The 19,790-nt window shown below is 38.0% G+C and overlaps 1 protein-coding gene across 2 annotated transcripts in view; it reads left to right on the top strand.

Moving 5' to 3' along the window:
• The window catches only part of Ctns (lysosomal cystine transporter cystinosin), a 144,726-nt gene that overhangs the window by 37,869 nt on the left and 87,067 nt on the right, over positions 1-19,790 (top strand). For both annotated transcript variants that reach the window (XM_090386957.1, XM_090386958.1), the window contains one exon: positions 427-520. In XM_090386957.1, the coding sequence (XP_090243083.1) occupies positions 427-520 (94 nt within the window). The remainder of the gene's footprint in view (positions 1-426; positions 521-19,790) is intronic.

The raw sequence follows: 19,790 nt of genomic DNA, 5'->3' as shown, positions 1-19,790 counted from the left end.
CTTTAGCCATCAGGTGGTTGATTGCTGGAACAAACTTCCATCGGTCATTGTGGAAGTTGATAGTTTAAATAAATTCAAGGAAGAACTGGACAAACTTTTGGAGTGAATGGATAGATAAAATGGGAATGGGTTTTTTTTTTTTTTTTTTTCTTTTGCTGATGCTGTATAAGTTTGCTTTCTTGCATTATATGCCTCTACTAATGCTAATCTAGTAGTGTATTACATGTACACAACCTGCACTTTCACAAATTTGTTGTTCAGCTAGTATCTTTTCTACATGACAGAAACAAAATTGTCAATTAATTATCCAGTAATCCTTTCTTGTAATTTCTTCTAACTTCTCAAATTCATATACATACACTCATTCAAATCCATCTAAATATTGCAATATGTTTATCAATTGAATTTAGAAATATTGTTTTTCAGCAAATACTTCTGCTTTAATATATGTTGATGGTGTCCAGTCACATGATGTCTCATTTGGAATAAAAGGAAGAGGATCATTTTCAGTGCATTTGAGGTTTGTTAACTTAAAAAATAACTTGCAGTTATTTTTAACTCATTTTAAAATAACATGGGTCAAGAAGTATTTTTCATAGGAAAACAAAAACTACATGGATTGCAGAGATCTTTGGATGTTTATTCCAAATCTCTTGTTGGTTTTTCCTTTAGTGCATATAGTTTTTGTGACTAATTCCATGAACATCAAGGAGACCGATTATACCACTCTCATACCATTATACAATTACAACAGTATACAATCATGATAGATATCTAGAAATTTACCACTTCTACTCCTCTAGATGAACAGAAGAGGACGTGACCACCATATGTTATTTGTACTGCTTATGAATGGATTACATGGCTGGTTGAACAAAAGGGAAAAGGTCAATGCTGTTTGACATATTCATGATATGGCAATAGCCAAGACCATAATGGTAATTATTACTTTGTAATGTGAATGTAACTGGATTCTCAGTGAAGAACAAGCACATGATTGTTCATCTGAACCAGATTCAGTGATAAAACCAATCCCTCATGATGATAGTATGTCAGTTCACTATATCTCCACAGCAATGACTAGATTCTTTAGAAGACTAAATGGATTACGATGCAGGTGAGATTGATAGAGACCTGAGAATTTCAGCCAGTCTTGTGTACACACTCAACGAAGAGACATTGGAGCAGAGTTGTTTACCTAAGATGAGTTAAGTCCTCATCAGAGATCTAGTCTTCCCCAGTGATAAAGCTGAAATTCTCACCTTGAGAATAAAGCAGAAATACTTGGTTAAGAAAAATGTCAATGTGTCTCACTATCGAAAAAGAAACCAAGTGTTGGGGACATTATTTATAGTAAATGATCTACTCTGCTATTGCCATAATACCAGTGGAGTTTTTAGGGAATAGTCCCAAGTACACATTATACCTAAATGGTTTCTCTTCATTGTCTCCTCACAGTAAAGTTTGAAAGATGTTCTCTTGTGTAAGAGAATTTAAAGCCATCCATTCCCATTGTTCTATTCAACCAAGGGAAATATAATATAACATTACTCAAAGCAATTTAATACAGCACTCATCACTGGAATATCTGTGATGATCTCAGTCATTCATATGTTAATGTGCATGCAGTGACAGCTCACAAAATATTGTTGTCACCCATGATACAGAACAGCTGTTTTGCCACAAACCATTACATCAGATCTGCCTAGTCTCAAAGAAGCACATATGAGCCAGAGGTAGCGTGTAGTATGTTCCATTAGTGAATTCAATGGAAATTATTCTTCCACCTCTCCATATTAAACTTGGCATAACGAATCTTTTGCTAGAGTGATAGGCAAGATGAATTCAAGAGGATTTCACTTAAGTGAGAAATTTCCTAAAATGAGTGCTGTGAAAGAGGGAATCTTTGTGGGGTTTCAAATTGGAAATCTGTAGAATGAAAGTTTTGAAAAATGCCTAAATGTGTTAGAACTAAAAGCAGGCTTTCAAATGAGTTTGTGGAAGCATTTTTGGGGTAACCGTAGGTTTCCTGCATAAAAAGATGGAGTTTAGAAACTGCTCGATGCACATAAAGAAATGGGTATTGTGTTGCCAAAACTTAATTTCTCAGATTCACTTCCTAAAACCTTGGCATGGTGAGTGACAGATAAGCAATGATTTCATCAAGACATTAAGTCAGTGGAAAATTGCTACCAAGGTTTCTGGAATGAATGAATTTTGTCAGACTACTGCTGGATGTTGTACCAAGGAAATCATCTGCTCAACATTTTTACATTTCTACAGAATTTTACATTTTTTAAATTGTAGATATCTTTTTTACCATAGTGTATTGCACTATTTTAACTAGGTGTATAAAGTGTATTTGGTTTAAAGTGATAAAAATGTATTTTTAAACAGTCTTAATTAACTTGTGCTGATATTATCAGTAATCACATTACAAAAAAAAACTGCTAATGCTAGTAATAAACCAATAACATTTGAAATCAGTTCACAAAACTGCTTTAGGAAAGTGTGTTTATATCTTTCATGAAAGAAAAGTTTCATTTTGACGATGAGTGTAATCATCATTTGGGATATAATATCTTGAAATTAAAAGGGTTTGCTACCATATGCAAATAATGGGAAACTATGCCAATTATTTGTATTGAAACAGACAAATTCTGATGATATTCTGGAGATTAAAAATATTTTTAAAAAAACATTTACTGTATTTCTTGCTACATAAGACCATTTTTTTCTTCAGAAATCTAGCTCAAAAAATCGCCTTGTGTCTTACATAAGGTGATGTTCATGGTTATCATAAACAACCATGTTGTTATGTGTGGTCTTGCCGATTTATTTTAGAGTTTTTACCAATATACTGGAAATTTTATGAAATTGTGTTAAAACAATATATATGATAGATATAAGTTGGTCTGTAACCAAGACACAAAGGAGATTAGGCAGGCAAAGGCAGATTATGAGAAATCCTTGGCAAAGGATGCAAAGAAAAACAGAAAAGAGTTCTATACCTATTTAAACTCAAGAAGGAAAGGGATGAATCAGATTGGTCCACTGGATGTTGATGGTTCAACAGTTGAGGATCCTGCTCAGGTGGCTAACAATCTAAACAAGTATTTTCCATCTACATTCACACATGAGGAGTTATTCAGGAAGGGGAATGTCGTAGGTGAAGTAAACATTGGCAGTGAGCTAGATGATTTTCTAATAACTGAGAGGAAAGTGGAGGAGAAATTGTTGAGGATAAACATAAAAAAGGCACCCGGGGTGGATGGGATCTATCCAGTTATAGAGGCGGCAAAGGAAGTAAGCAAACCACTAGCCATAATTATGAGAGCTTCTTTGGACTCAGGGGAGGTACCCATAGACTGGAGATGTGCAAATGTAACCCCAATTCACTAAGGAGGATCAAAGGCTGACACAAGTAATTATAGACCTGTTAGTTTAACTTCGGTTCCAGGAAAATTAATGGAGGCACTGGTTAAAGAAGCACTGCAGGATCATCTAGACAAGAATTCAGTTATAGCTCAGACACAGCATGGTTTTGTTAAGGGCAGGTCTTGTCTGACCAATTTGATTGGATACTATGATGTAGTCACAAAAGAACTGGATACAGGGAATAACTTTGATATTATATATTTGGATCTTAGAAAGGCTTTTGATACTGTTGCGCATGGAAGACTGATGCACAAATTGGAGCAGTGTGGCATTGGAGGCAAATTGCTGCTATGGATAAAGGGATGGTTGAGTGGCAGAAGACAGAGAGTGGTAATCAATGGACACTGCCCAACGTGGACTAATGTCATTAGTGGAGTTCCTCAGTGTTGGGTCCATCGTTGTTTTCTGTATTTATAAATGATATTGACGATGGTATATCAAGCTTAATGTCCAAGTTTGCAAACGATACAAAGGTTGGCAGGGTTGTTAAGGACACTACTGATGCTATGCTGCTGCAACAGGATCTGGAAAGGTTGAGCAGATGGGCTGAGAGGTGGCAAATGAAGTTTAACATTGACAAATGTAAAGTACTACATATGGGAAACAGAACCCCCAGATCAACATATAAACTCTGTGGTACTACGCTGACAGTGGTAGAGAATGAAAAGGACCTGGGGGTAATTGTGCAGGCAGATATGAAGTTCTCTGAGCAGTGCAGACGAGCTGCAAGAGTAGCTCATGGTGTCTTGTCAATGATATACAGGAATTTTTCTAGCAGGGATAGGGATGTGATTATTCCCTTGTATAAGGCATTGGTCAGGCCACACCTTGAGTACTGTATACAGGTCTGGAGGCCTCATTTCAAGAAGGATGTAGAGCTGCTGGAACGAGTACAGAGAAGGGCAACAAGATTAGTGAATGGAACAAAGGGTTGCTCTTACGAAGAAAGGCTTAAGTTTTGCAAATTACAGAGTCTGGAGACTAGGCATCGGCGAGGTGATCTGATAGAGGTGTATAAGGCTTTGAATGGTTTGAGCATGCTCAATGCCGATGGGATTCTTCCTCTTGCTCAGAATAATCACCTGAGAGGGCATAAATTCAAATTGAGGAAGGACAGATGTCAGATAGATGTGTGGAAATTTGTCTTTAGCCAGCGGTCAGTTGGTTTGTGGAATAGACTTCCATCACTTGTTGTTGAAGTTGATAGCCTAAACAAATTTAAGGCTCAGCTGGACAGGTATTTCGAACGAACGGAGGGGTGAAATGGGAGTAGTGGTGGTTTTTTTTTTTTTTATTTTGGCTGATGCTGAATAAGCTTGCTTTCTTGCATCATATGCCTCTACTAATGCTAATGCTAAAACGTTAAGAATGTTCACTAACTTACAAATAAATTTGATCTTTGGTAAAAAACCTACCTGGATCTGTTAAGGTATTGTAATGAATGTTTCCTTGGTGTAGCCGTAATGAATATTTCCTTGGTGTATCTGTAATGAATATTTTCATGGTCTAGCAGAACGCACTGCACATGCACATGCTTATTCAACTTTAACCTTAAATTTCAGATTAGCAGTATCCTATTATGATGGCATAAACAACGAAATGCTAGCTTGGGGGGAGACAAAGACCAATAGATTGACAGTAGCCACTGGCAGAGGTGAAAGAGATTCTTGCACTGCTTCTATTAGAATGAGCAGAATCCTGAAAAACAAGATGCATGGTATTTCAGAGACTGCTGGGAGCCATTGCGGTACAAGTAAACACATGGGTTGTGTTAGGGTAGCTAAGAATAGAAACAGGTGCAGGTATACTTGCGTGTACACCAATGCTAGGAGTTTAGTAAATAAATTTGATGAATTTGAGGTATTGCTCAAAACATCGAAGGCAGATATTGTTGGGATATCAGAGACGTGGTGTCACACAGATATAAGGGATGCGGAACTGCAATTTGGGGAGTACAACGTCTACAGAAAGGATAGACAGGATAAGAAGGGGGAAGGTGTTATGCTATTAGTTAAGAAACACATAAAAACCAAGGAAGTGAAGCCAGTCGACATCGCTGGACAGTGCAGTGTGGAGTCAGTTTAGTGTGACATAAACATTGGGAGATCAAAATTGAGAGTAGGAGTGTGCTATAGGCCTAATGGCTCTGATGAGTATAATAAGGAACTATACAGGGAAATAGAGTGGGCCAGTAAATCAGAGTGTCTTATAATGGGAGATTTTAATTTCCCAGATATTGACTGGAATTTGGGGACTGGATACTCACACACTAGCAGGGCTTTTGTGGATTTATTGGATGATTGTTTTCTACATCAGCATGTTCGGGAGGCAACTAGAGGGAGTAATACTCTTGATTTGATTATCAGCAGTGATTCTTCATGCATTAAGAATCTGCAGATAAATGAACCACTAGGTGGCAGTGATCACAGTGTGCTGAAGTGGGATTTACCCAAAGAGGTAACTACCATTAGGGGTAAAGGGAAGGGTTATTGCTTCCGTAAAGGCGACTACGATGGACTGAGACAGTATTTAAATTCTATACAGTGGGACCAACTGATGATGTTACCAACAGCAAATTCAAAATGGGAAGCATTCAAAGAACTTATCTTGGAAGCTACTAGGCTTTACATACCAACTAAGAAATATTGTTCAAGGTTTAGGCCAAAATGGATGTCAGATGAACTAATGAGGCATATGGCAGAGAAGAAAAATGCATGGAATACATACAAATTAACACGTGACACAGAAGCCTATGATAGATACAAGTTGATATGCAACCAAGTTACAAAGGAGGTTAGGCAGGCGAAGGCAGATTACGAGAAATCCTTGGCAAGGGATGCAAAGAAAAACAGCAAAGAGTTCTTTACTTATGTAAACTCTAGAAGGAAAGGGATGAATCAGATTGGTCTACTTGATATTGATGGGTCAAGTGTTGATGATCCTGCTCAGGTAGCTAACAAACTAAATGAATATTTTGCATCGACATTCTCACATGAGGAGTTATTCAGCGAGGGGAATGCCAGAGGTGTATTCAACTCTAGCAGTAAGCTACAGAATCTTGAAATAACTGGGAGTAAAGTGGAGGAGAAACTGTTGAAGATAAACACAAGAAAGGCACCCGGGGTGGATGGGATCTATCCAGTTATATTAAAGGAGGCAGCAAAGGAAGTAAGCAAACCCTTAGCCATAATTATGAGAGCTTCCTTGGACTCAGGGGAGGTACCCATAGACTGGAAATGTGCAAATGTGACCCCAATTCACAAAGGAGGATCAAAGGCTGACACAAGTAATTATAGACCTGTGAGTTTAACTTCTGTTCCAGGAAAATTAATGGAGGCACTGGTTAAAGAAGCACTGCAGGATCATTTAGACAAGACTTCAGTTATAGCTCAGACACAGCATGGTTTTGTTTAAGGGGAAGTCTTGCCTGACCAACTTGATTGGATACTATGATGCAGTCACAAAAGAACTGGATGCAGGGAATAACTTTGATATTATATACTTGGATCTTAGAAAGGCTTTTGATACTGTTGCACATGGAAGACTGCTACACAAATTGGAGCAGTGTGACATTGGAGGCAAATTGCTGCTATGGATAAAGGGGTGGTTGAGGGGGAGAAGACAGAGAGTGGTAATCAATGGACACTGCTCATCGTGGACTGATGTTATTAGTGGAGTCCCTCAGGGCTCAGTGTTGGGTCCATTATTGTTTTCTGTATTTATAAATGATATTGATGATGGTATATCGGGATTAATGTCCAAGTTTGCAGACGATACAAAGGTTGGCAGGGTTGTCAAGGACACTACTGACACTATGCTGCTGCAACAGGATCTGGAAAGGTTGAGCAGATGGGCTGAGAGGTGGCAAATGAAGTTTAACATTGACAAATGTAAAGTACTACACATGGGAAACAGCAACCCCAGAGCAACGTATCAACTCTGTGGTACAACACTGACAGTGGTAGAGAATGAAAGGGACTTGGGGGTGGTTGTGCAGGCAGATATGAAGTTCTCTGAGCAGTGCAGACGGGCTGCAAGAGTAGCTCATGGAGTATTGTCAATGATATACAGGAATTTTTCCAGCAGGGATAAGGAGGTGATTATTCCCTTGTATAAGGCGATGGTCAGGCCACACCTAGAGTACTGTATACAGGTCTGGAGGCCTCATTTCAAGAAGGATGTAGAGCTGCTGGAACGAGTACAGAGAAGGGCAACAAGATTAGTGAATGGAACAAAGGGGTGCTCTTACGAAGAAAGGCTTAAGTTTTGCAAATTACAGTGTCTGAAGACTAGGCAGCAGCGAGGTGATCTGATAGAGGTGTATAAAGCCTTGAATGGTTTAAGCATGCTCAATGCTGATGGGATTCTTCCTCTAGCTCAGAATAATCACCTGAGAGGGCATAAATTCAAATTGAGGAAAGACAGATGTAGGATAGACGTGCGGAAATTTGCCTTTAGCCAGCGGGTGGTTGGTTGGTGGAACAGACTTCCATCCCTTGTGGTGGAGGTTGATAGCCTAAATAAGTTTAAGGCTCAGCTGGACAGGTATTTTGAACGAACAGAGGGGTGAAGTGGAAGTGGTTTTTTTTTTTTTTGGCTGATGCTGCATAAGCTTGCTTTCTTGCATCAAATGCCTCTACTAATGCTAATGCTAAAAATGGCTTGCTTACACAATTGGCTACAAATTAAGTCATCAGATATTCAAAGGAGCATGGAAACAATAGAAAACATTGTGGGCCACCACCAACAAAGAAAATGATTCCTGAGAGTAGCAGAAACAAGAGGATAAACTCAGTATGGCAATCAAAAAACAAGCATAACCTTTGTCGACCAACAGCAAAAGGGATGGAACTCGAGAAAGAACTGAATAGCTGAGTAATAGAGCTGTGTGGTATATATCTCTGTCAACAGAAACAATCGTTTTCAAGGCAAAAGTCAGAGCAGCTGTAAAGGAACTTGATTTTGATGACACAACAAGTTGGTGGCCAACTACAACCACTGGATATTTCTATTCACATGCCTTTTAAAGCTTTCATGAAAGCAGAATGGGCTAAATGGATAAAGGCACCATAACACAGGACCTACTGGTCATATGAAGAGACACTTCTCAGGTGTGCCAATGGGTAAAAGATTCTTGGGTTGCTATAAGGACTGAGACAATTGTGAAGTCATTTAAGAAGTGTTGCATTGGTAATGCAACACTTCAGATGCAACACAACATTGGTAATGCAATAATGGTCAGAAGATAATATTCTGTTTGATAAGAATGACAGTTCACTATCAGACAGCAACCAGTGATCATGAGGATGGAGAGTGTGATGATCATGATGAGAATGAGAGAAGTGATTAAAAAATGACAGTGAATAAAAACTTGCTTTTTTTTTATCGCTACATTTTCTTATTACTCTTTAAAGATGAATTAAAATAACATTTTTGTATATGAATATTGAGATGAATAAAATATTTTGGGGTCACCTTGATATGTGTAGTATTATAGTATAAAAATAGTCATATAAAATGTTTTATTTATTTATTATTTATTTTTTTCTTCTAAATAACACTACCGTACAAATTTTTTTTTTTTTTTTCGTCATACCTCGGAACGAAAGTTGATTATTCTGAACAAAATTAATGTCCTAATTATGAAAATATTAATCTTTTACTTCTGTCACGTCTACATCAAAAGATATATGCATTTTTTAAATTCCTTGTTTTTATATAATATCAGCATACATGGTTGTAATTATTACAGACAATATACATTACTTAGACATGTTTCCCACTCAGTGATTTCCTTTTATACTCCAGATTGCTTTCCTGTTTAAGGAACCAACAGTAATCTCCCATCATGGCAGAGTCCCAGCGACCTTGGTATCATTTTTCCATTGCAGATACGTCCTGGTAAAGCACTCTCCTTGTTCATCATTGACATCTAAGTTTTCAGGAAAGAAATCCAGATGGGAATGAAGGAAATGCATTTTCAATGACATTCGGCACCCCATGTTCTTGTAACATTTCAGCAAGTGTGTCACCAGTTGCTCATAGTTCACTTCTTTTCTCTTTCCGAGGAATCTGTGTACCCATAGCTTTGAAAGATCTCCATGCAGCCAGTTCATCATCATTCAGGTTTCTTTGAAATTCTTCATCTTTTAGGAGCTTTCTTATTTGAGGACCTATTCATTCTTTAATTCAGCTTTGCGTGAGATAAATTTGGAAACATTTTCAGTAAATATGACTCCTCTGCTTTCTTTATCCAGGCCTTAGTGAAATTCTTAATCAGTCCAAGCAAAGAAAAACCTTTTGTGGATCAACCAATGGAACATACTTTACATTGCTTTTGCCAGGAATATATTTATCTCTGTTGTCCCAGTGTTGTATGACGTAGTGTTTGGCTGTTGCACGACTATCCCACAAACACAGGAAACAACAGTATTTAGTGCGTACAGGATGGTTCGACTGTTGATGATCCTGCTCGGTTAGCAAACAAACTGAATGAGTATTTTGCATCTACATTCACACGTGAGGAATTATTAAGGTTTGAAAATGGCAGAAGGTTATCAAATTGTAGCAGGGTGCTTAATGATCTTGTAATAAGGGAGAGCAAAGTGGAAGAGAAATTGTTGAAGTTAAACGTAAGAAAAGCACCTGGGGTGGATGGGATCTATCCAGTTATATTAAAGGAGGCGGCAGAGCAACTAAGCAAACCCTTAGCCATAATTATGAGAGCATCCTTGGACTCGGGGGAGGTGCCCACGGACTGGAGATGTGCAAATGTGTCCCCAATTCACAAAGGGGGATCGAAGGGTGACAGGAGTAATTACAGACCAGTTAGTTTAACTTCTGTTCCGGGTAAAATAATGGAGTCGCTGGTTAAAGATGCATTGCAGGATCATCTAGACAAGACTGCAGCAATAATTCAGACACAGCATGGGTTTGTTAAGGGAAAGTCTTGTCTGACAAATTTGATAGGATATTATGATGTGGTTACAAAGGAACTGGATGCAAAAAATAATTTTGATATCATATATTTGGATTTCAGGAAAGCTTTTGACACTGTTGCGCATGGAAGACTATTGTACAAATTGGAGCAGAATGGTATTAAGGGTAAGTTGCTACAATGGATAAAAGGATGGTTAAGTGCGAGAAGACAGAGGGTGGTAATCAATGGGTGCTGCTCTTCCTGGACTAATGTTATTAGTGGAGTCCCACAGGGTTCGGTGTTAGGTCCACTGTTGTTTTGTATATTTATCAATGATATTGATGAAGGTATATCAGGCTTAATGTCGAAGTTTGCAGATGATACAAAGATTGGCAGAGTTGTTAATGACAGTAATGGCAGTGTGCTAGTGCAACAGGATCTAGATAATTTGGGCAGATGGGCTAAGAAGTGGCAACTGAAGTTTAACCTTGACAAATGCAAAGTACTGCATATGGGTAGAAGTAACCTCAGAGAAACGTACCAACTGTGTGGTATTACACTTAAGGTGGTAGAAAATGAAAAAGACCTGGGAGTAATTGTGCAGTCAGATATGAAGTTCTCTGAGCAATGCAGACAGGCTGCCAGGGCAGGTCATGGGGTTTTGTCAATGATATATAGGAATTTTGCTAGCAGGGAAAAGGAGGTGATTATCCCTCTGTATAAGGCAATGGTCAGGCCACGCCTTGAGTACTGCGTACAGGTCTGGAGGCCTCATTTTAGGAAGGATGTAGATTTACTTGAGCGTGTGCAGAGAAGGGCAACAAGATTGGTGAGGGGAATGAAGGGATCCTCTTACCAAGAGAGGCTTAAGTCCTGCAAATTGCAGTGGCTGGAGACTAGGCACCTGCGCGGTGATCTGATTGAGGTATATAAGGCCTTGAATGGGTTGAGCACGCTGAATTCTGATGGGATCCTTCCACTTGTTCAGATTACGAACCTAAGGGGACATAAATTCAAATTAAGAAAAGACAGATGTAGAATAGATGTGCGGAAATTTGCCTTTAGCCAGCGGGTGGTTAACTGCTGGAACAAACTTCCATCTGTCGTTGTGGAAGTTGATAGGTTGAATAAATTTAAGGAGGAACTGGACAGGCATTTGGAGGGAATGTGTGATTTTTTTTTTTTGGCTGATGCTGCATAAGCTCATACATTTGCTTTCTTGCATCACATGCCACTACTACTACTACTAGTGAAATCACCTTGCAACCCAACAAGCAGTCCAGTTACTTTGAGATCACCACAAATATTCCAACCATATTCATTGTAATGTATAGCAGCAAGAATCTAGGACATACTATCGTAAGTTTCTTTCAGGCCAACAGCATGAACAAGAGGAATTGATGGTATAGTACTTCCATTGAAGCAATACTGCTTTCAAACTTAGCTTTGATTCATCAATGAACAAACGTCATTCAGAGATATTGTGATCAATGTTCAGTTCGTGCATAAGACCAATGACGTCTTTGCAGACACACATGTTGTTTTCCATTGCAAAATATCTTGAAAACTCTTCATTTCGCTTATGGTATATTGTAATGTTTGTACCTTTGGTGAGTGAGTTTCACTGTTGTAGTCTGGATCAGAGTAATTCGGCCTTCTCTTTGGGTAAGTCCAAGTCTCTGATTAAGTCGCTTAATTTTTCTTGTTCAGTGTAGTGTGGGGCCTTTTCTTTTTCTGGCTCATAGTCCATATCGTGAAGTACATGGTTCTGCAACATCTGGTAAAACGATTTCTTCTGTACCTTCATCACTACTTCCAATACCCAAAGATTTTGGTGGCACAGGTACTGGCAGTTCTTTACCATGTGGCACTGGCCTAATTACTACTGATGGGATATTTGATGCAGTGCTTGCTCTTTTTGGAAATACCTTTTATTTTTGTCATGCAGAAATGGCAGTCGTCAAAATGGTTCTTGGGCTCTTGTTACTCCACAGGGATGGCAAAAGGTAAAGCTCTCGGCTTGCCATATAACCACAGCCTTAAGTTTGTTGTACAAGTAATACAACAGATATGTGGAGCCCAATTTTTTCTCTGTCACCGATCTTGCAGCTGAAGTACAATGAATATGCAACTTTTGTGACATTGTATATATTTTTTTTCCTCTGAGTTTTTGGGGTTAAGTGTCCACAAACACAGCAGTTGTCTGGGTGATTGATGCAAGTTCTGTGCTTTGTCTTCTCCATTTTAACAATGCATTAACCTAAAAACAGTAAAAGAAATTGGTAAATTTGAACAGAAGGTGAATTCTTGTAGCATAGTTTATCATACACTATATATTGAACAGTTGAATGGTGTAATAAAATTAATAAAAATACTGACTTGTCTGGAAAAGTGCATCAAAATATACTATATTGCAAGAACAGTAATGATGTACTTGCTTAACTTTTAGCCCAATAAACAAAACCAACCAACCAACCAAAAGTTAAGTTTAAAAAATTGTATTTCAAACAGTAGTGATATCTTTGTACAGATTCCAGTTATCTATCTATATTTTAAAACAGACGTGATAGGAAATTTTTATGATTGATTTTAAATTCTATACATAAAACTTGATCAGAAACAATCATTGATTTTCTAGAGGTAAAAATCATGTTGGGTAATGTAATCTTTGCTAAATTATGGGTGCATCTTAGTATGATGGGAAATATATTAACTTTTAAATGAAAGTTAAATCTAAGTGAATATTTGCAGGTTTGCTTTTGTCAGGCAAAAATAAATCATGAGAATTAAGTTAAGCTTAAATTAAATGTAATGGCTCAGCTTATGCTAAGAACTATGATAATGAACCTGAACAAAATTCAGAAGTGTAAAATATAATATATTTCTTAAAGATATAAGAATAATAGTAACGTATTAAAAATATTGACAAGTACATTACAAACTTATGTTGTGTGATCAGAAAATTGCAGGAGAAAAATCTCACATTCAGAGTTCTTATTTGCAGGTCTTCTTTAGATCTGATTTGTAGACTTCAGTTTAAGCTTAGTGGCATTCTGCAGTATGGAAAGTCAGTATGTAGCAAAATTTCACTGTGGCATAATCAATGATAATCTTTCTGTTTGTTGCTGATCTTAAGCTGATGGTGTGAAATTAGCATGATGTAAATCAATCAAATGCAGCAAGCAATATGCAAAGAATGGCCTTAACCCATGAATTTGAATTAAAGCACTTAAATTCAAGTGTGAAAATAGAAAATCAAAGTAAAGAATCTGTTGTATTCAGTTATTCTCTTTAGGGACACTGCCTTCAATGATATTGGACAAAATTTGCTATATAAAAACTTGGATTTATGCTTACTTTTAAAATGTTATCCAATGGTCAACCTAATCTACTAATGTCTATTTTTGTTTGTATGTTGTAAGGCAGCCCAGAATGTCAGTTCAACACTCTGTGAAGTACACAGTGGTGCTTCTGACTCTGTAGAAAAGGTCTCTGCATGGCACAATGGTCTTGTAATAGGACAGTATTCCACACCCACTGGTAGTGCAAAACCAGCCAGTGATAGCAAACAATGCCATGCTTTTGAAGATCTTTGCTTAGGGATCCTGTGCCTCACCTCTCTTTTTTTTGTACAAATTATGTCTCACCAAAGGTGATCCTGCCATTTGTTTAAACATACGTTCTGCTGTTACTAAGAAATACTGGTCAAGACCTTTTAAATGGATGTGAGATAAAATAATGAGACTTGTTGCAAAGACTCAGAATACATGGAACGCATATAAATTGTTGTTATTTGGTTTTTAGGAGCATTAGCAACTAAGGCCATATTGCTCCGGGGATATGCGGTGGTCATTCCCTGACCTTTCCGCATCCTCCGTATTTGGTGGTCACGAGCTCGAATCCTGGTCTAATCAAGAAGCGTGTGCTACGCACTGTTGCTCCTGCCCACCTGGCTATGGAGATGCCTGCATTTAAATTAACAGGTGTTACAGAAGCCTACAGTAAACATATACTAATCTGCATTCAATTCACAAAAGAGGTTAGGTAAGCTAAGGAAGATTATTAAAAGTCTCAAAGAATGCAAAGAAAGGCAGTCAAGACCTCTTTACTTATATAATCACTAGAAAAACTGGGATGATTAACAGTCCAATAGATATGAGTGGTTTAACTATTGGTGATCTTGCTGAGGTTTCTCACAAACTGGATAGATATTTTGCATATATAGAGGAACCCCCAACTTACGCAATACTCAACTTCCGGAAATTTGACTTTATGTAAGCTTTTGCCAGCCGGTGCAAACTTTAAAAAATCATGGAAACATATTTTGCATCCAGTAGGAATAAATGGAGGTATCAAGAAAATATAGTAACGGGAACCAAATAACACTTTTTTTTTTTTTTTTTGTAATTTGTTCCAAGTCCTTGGAAGTTAAATTTCACTATATTACTAAGCTACTTATCTCTCTAAAAAGTCATATTTATAATGGAAATTGCACTATCCATTTCATCGTTATCATGTGTTCCAGTTATAAGAATCAATTTTTGAATGCCTTTGTGATATTTTTCTAAAACACATTCTGGAGGTCACTACCATAAAACAATGGTAGGCACGCAAGAAAGCTTTCTTCTGCACTACATTCTAGAAGAGAAAACTCATCCTGAAAAGACAGTGGTGTTTTATTCCAGAAAACAAGGACAGAAATACATAAAACAATAAAAACAATTTCCACTTTCCAGTTTATTGGGCTTTTCTGTTAGTACATCTAATTATACACAGGTAGTCAACTCGATCTTTGCTATAATTGTGTAGATTTTTACACTGTTATGGTGAAATGTGTTCCACTTCACTGAAATCTTCAATCATATTAAAAAACATATTTTCAGAAACTTCTCTTCATTCCCATTTACTTATTACAATGATGAAGGGAAAGTGACCAATGAAAAGTGCAAGTGGTGGTAGTGCCAGGAAGCGAAACAAATTTAATTTAGAAATGAAGATGATTAATTAAGAAGCAGGACAAAGTTTGTCATCTATTGCAAGGGAAATAGGTCTTTGCTGCTTCAAGAATGAATACTATTTTAAAGGACTGTGCACGTATAAAAGAACATATCAAAGGATCAACACACTTAAGATCAACATGGATCACGAAACAGCGTTCAGGTGTTGTATCGAAGATGGAACAGCTGTTAATAATATGGATGAAAATCAGATTTAGAAGGGAGTGCCCCTGAGTCTAATGACCATTCAAGCTAAAGCAATAAGTATTTATAAAGATATTAAGGATAAGTACAGCGAACCCCAAGCCAAGTTCATGGCAAGCAATGGGTGGTTTAATAGGTTCAAGCATCATGCTGGTTTCCACAACATTAAAGTATGCGGGGAAGTCACCAGTGCCGATTCTGCAGCTGCAGAGAAATTTTATGAATGTGTTAGAACAATTATTGATGAAGGCAGCTATTCAATGCAGCAAATTTTTAACATTGACGAGACTGCTCTGTATTGGAAAAATATGCCGGATCAAACATACATTGCCAAAGAGGAAATTACAATGCCAGGTTTCAAGGTGTCAAAAGGTAGGGCCACCTCTTGCTTGGGGCTAATGCAGCAGGAGATTACAGTTTAAAACCACTGCTTGTGTACCATTGTGGAAATCCTCTTGCATTTAAGGGCATCAATTTCATTCCCACGGTTGAAAAATATTGTAAAGACAACGACGTTCCTTTCAAGATTTTGCTTCTATTAGATAATGCTCCTGGACATCCTATCATCTAGATGATTTCAATTGGAATGTGAGAGTCATATTTCTACCACCAAACACGACTTCACTCAACCAACCTATGGATCAAGGTGTTATTTCGAATTTAAAAGCATAGTATTTGTGCACAACATTTGCTCAGGCATTGTTTGCAGTAGATGATGAGAAAAATTTTACACTAAGAGTCTTTTGGAAATCTTACAATATTTACCACGCCATCTTAAACATTAATAAGGCCTGGGCAGAAATTACTAAAAGTTGTTTAAATGGCACATGGAAGAAAATATGCCCATGACACTTAAAAGGCTTCGAAGGATTTGAAAAAGACGAATCATATAAAGAGGTTACAGATAAGATTGTAAAGGTTGCAGAGTTACTTCAGTTGGAGGTCGATGCCAAAGATATGGAGGAGTTAATAGAGGAAGAAGAGAAGGAATTATCTAATGAAGAACTTATTGACTTGCAGGAAGTGATAGTGGAAGAAGAAAATGATGATGAAGCTCAAGATGAACTAAATGAGGAGCCGAGATGCTTCATCAGCAGAGAGATGGCAGTGGCATTTCGTGAAATTCCATCGACATTGGTTTGAGAAGGTGGATCCTGACAGCGAGCCATTCTTAAAAGTTAACAGAGGGGCAAATGATATGCTTGCTACAAAGAAATCTATGATGAAAAGAAAAAAGCCATCATCCAGTCATCCATTAATGTTCTTTCGTAAGATCGAGTGGCTGACCCCTTCTGAATCTCCACAGCCCTCAACCTCCGCAGCAGCATACTTATCAGCTGAAGACGTTGATTCTGGCAATGATGCTCGAGAGGTAAAATTTACTGGTGTTATGCCTGTCTCCTCTCTTTTTTTTATAATTTTGAAATTTTTTTAAAATTGCTCGCTTTTGTAATTTTTCCTGTGCATGAGATAAAAAGTTGAATAAATACAATAAATAATTCTATTTACATGTTCGTCGAACATTTCTTTTTTGATTCAATTAATTCAGCGAGCACAGTTGCGAGTGCTGCACAATCATGGGGGAAAATTCCGACTTAAGTAAAACTTGACTTATGTAACGTTCTGCGGAATACAACCTTTACGTAAGTCAGGGAGGGAGTTCCTGTATTCACACACGAGGAATATTTTATACAGTTCTCCTTGCAGTCACAGCATGGGTTTGTGAAGAAGTAATTTGGTCTGACCAATCTGTTTGGATACTATCATACACTAACAAAGGAATTGGATGCAAAAAATAATTTACATCATATATTTAAATTGCAGAAAAGCTTTTGACACTGTTGAACATGAGACTGCTGTATAAATTTGAATAATGGTGCATTGGGGACGTATTATTGCTGTGGATATAGGCTGGTTGGGTGGGAGAAGACACAGTGGTTATCAGTGGAAACTGTTATTAGTGGAGTTATCCAGGGTTCAGTGTTTTGCCCATTGCTGTTTTCTGTATTTATTAATGATATTGACAGTAGGCCATATCAGGCTTTCTGTCAGTTTTGTACATGATATGAATATTAGCAGGATGGTTAATGACAGTAATCAAAGATCTAGAAAGATTAGGCACGTTCGCTGAGAAGTAGCCATTCGAGTTCATCATTGACAACAGGTAGTGGTAATCCCAGAATGACGTACCAACTGTGTGGTAACACACTCAGGGTGGTGGAAAATTAAAACGACCTTGGGGTAATTCTGCAGTCAGACATGGAGTTTTCTGAGCAGTGCAGATGAGTTGCTAGGATGGCTCATAGAGTTATGTCAATGATATATGTAGTATTTTTGCCTGCAGGGATTATTATTCCATTGTATGAGGCAGTAATCAGGCTGCATCTTTAATACTGCATACAGGTCTGGAGACCTCATTTTAGGAAGGATGTAGAGCTGCTGGAACAGGTATAGAGAAGGGCAGAGAGAGAGAGAGAGAGAGAGAATGGTGAGGGCAACAAAAGGGTGCTATTATCAAGAAAGGTTTCAGTTTTGCAAGTTGCATCATCTGGAGAATAGGCACCTGTGTGAAGCGATCTGATTGAAGTGTTTAAAGCTTTGAATGGATTGAGCAAGTTCAATGCTAAAGGGATTTTATTTATTTTTTTTTGACTGATGCTTTATTGCATTACTTCCCGCTGCTAATTCTAGTTTCAGATGTCCAAGCATTATTCAAGTAGGAAAAATTGGATTGAAGTGATATTTTCAGTGCTTCTTGGTATCTGAGAAGCTTTTAACACCAATTACATGTGAATAATACTATATGGAATTGTATTTTTATATATATATAATAGTGTATTTCAGGAATTATCAAGAAGGAAAAGAAGGATTAACATCAATTTCGGCTGGTGTTTTTCATTTCCGTATCCCACTAGTCCTTCCCCCCCCACAGAAACATTATGATAAATTTGGAAGAGCAACTCCCTTTCAAAATTTCATTACATTTTTTTTTTAGAATATCCTTCTGAATCTTTGTACTAATTATGATGTTAACCCATTTTCTCTATGTATTCCCCACCCAAAGGTCCCGGATGCCAAGCGTTCTGTGGCCAAGCGATCTCAGTGCGTTTTCCAAAGCGAGCTATCTAAAGAGCCTTTGCCATTGTATATATTCTGTTTATTTCTGAATACCATTTTTTCTCATTTTATATTTAAGTAGCTCTTTTGTTCTACAAGAAGTAGGCAAAGGCCCAGAAAGGAAAGAAACCTTTCTGTTTCGTTTTCTTTATTACTAACACAACTAATAGCCGCTTGGTCACCTTGTGGCACTGCTCCTGCCTCCCCGTGGCGGGGCCGGTAACCTGGGTGGTAAAGACAAACCCCCAGGGCCAAAAGGAGCCGACATGGATATAAGTAACTATCCACTGTTAGAGCCCTCAAGCTCAAGGTCAGAAATTCCTGACATTGACCATGACTCCAATCGTCCAAAGCGACTAAGGATGGAAAATCAGAATAAAGATGTGCCGGCATTTCTTATAATGCACTCATTATCCACGCAACCTGTTGGCAAATTATCGCCTTTTCTTATACAGAAATGTTTGGAATCGGTTTGTGGATCTCCTAAAATGGTTAAGCGTCTCCAATCTGGAGACCTTCTAATTGAAACTTCTAAGACAACTCACTCAGAGAAGCTGTTAAAGTTAACATCATTTAACAGTATTCCAGTGTCAGTTACGCCCCATAACACCCTTAACACCTCTAGAGGCGTTATCAGCAAATGGGACTTGCTATCTGTGTCAGAAGAAGAGATAATACAGAACTCAGGGAACAAAAAGTGACTCATGCGCAGAGAATAATGACCAAAAAAGATGGCAACCTACTACCAACCAGGTCCATCATTTTGACATTTAGCACTCCGACTCTTCCATCTTCTGTTAAAGCAGGTTATTTAAACTGCAAGATTCGGCCCTACATCCCAAATCCCATTCGCTGCTTTAAGTGCCAAAAGTATGGCCATTCTCAGACGGCATGCCGAGGCAATGCTGTGTGTCCTATTTGTGGCTCTAAGGAGCATTCTCAAGGTGACTGTACAGCTACCACTCCTACTTGCCCTAACTGTAAAGGAAGCCATCCTGCCTTTTCTAAAGCATGTGACCTTTGGAAAACAGGCAAACAAATCCAGAAATATAAGGTGGAGCATAAAGTCACATACCCAGAAGCAAGGAAGCAAATTCTGTCAACCATGCCTAGCC

The sequence above is a fragment of the Mastigoproctus giganteus genome, chromosome 12 (genome assembly GCF_048544385.1).
Source record: "Mastigoproctus giganteus isolate SK-2022 chromosome 12, ASM4854438v1, whole genome shotgun sequence".
Lineage (NCBI taxonomy): Eukaryota > Metazoa > Arthropoda > Arachnida > Uropygi > Thelyphonidae > Mastigoproctus > Mastigoproctus giganteus.
The sequence above is the reverse complement of the archived record's forward strand: the minus strand, read 5'-3'. Positions and strand labels throughout refer to the sequence as shown.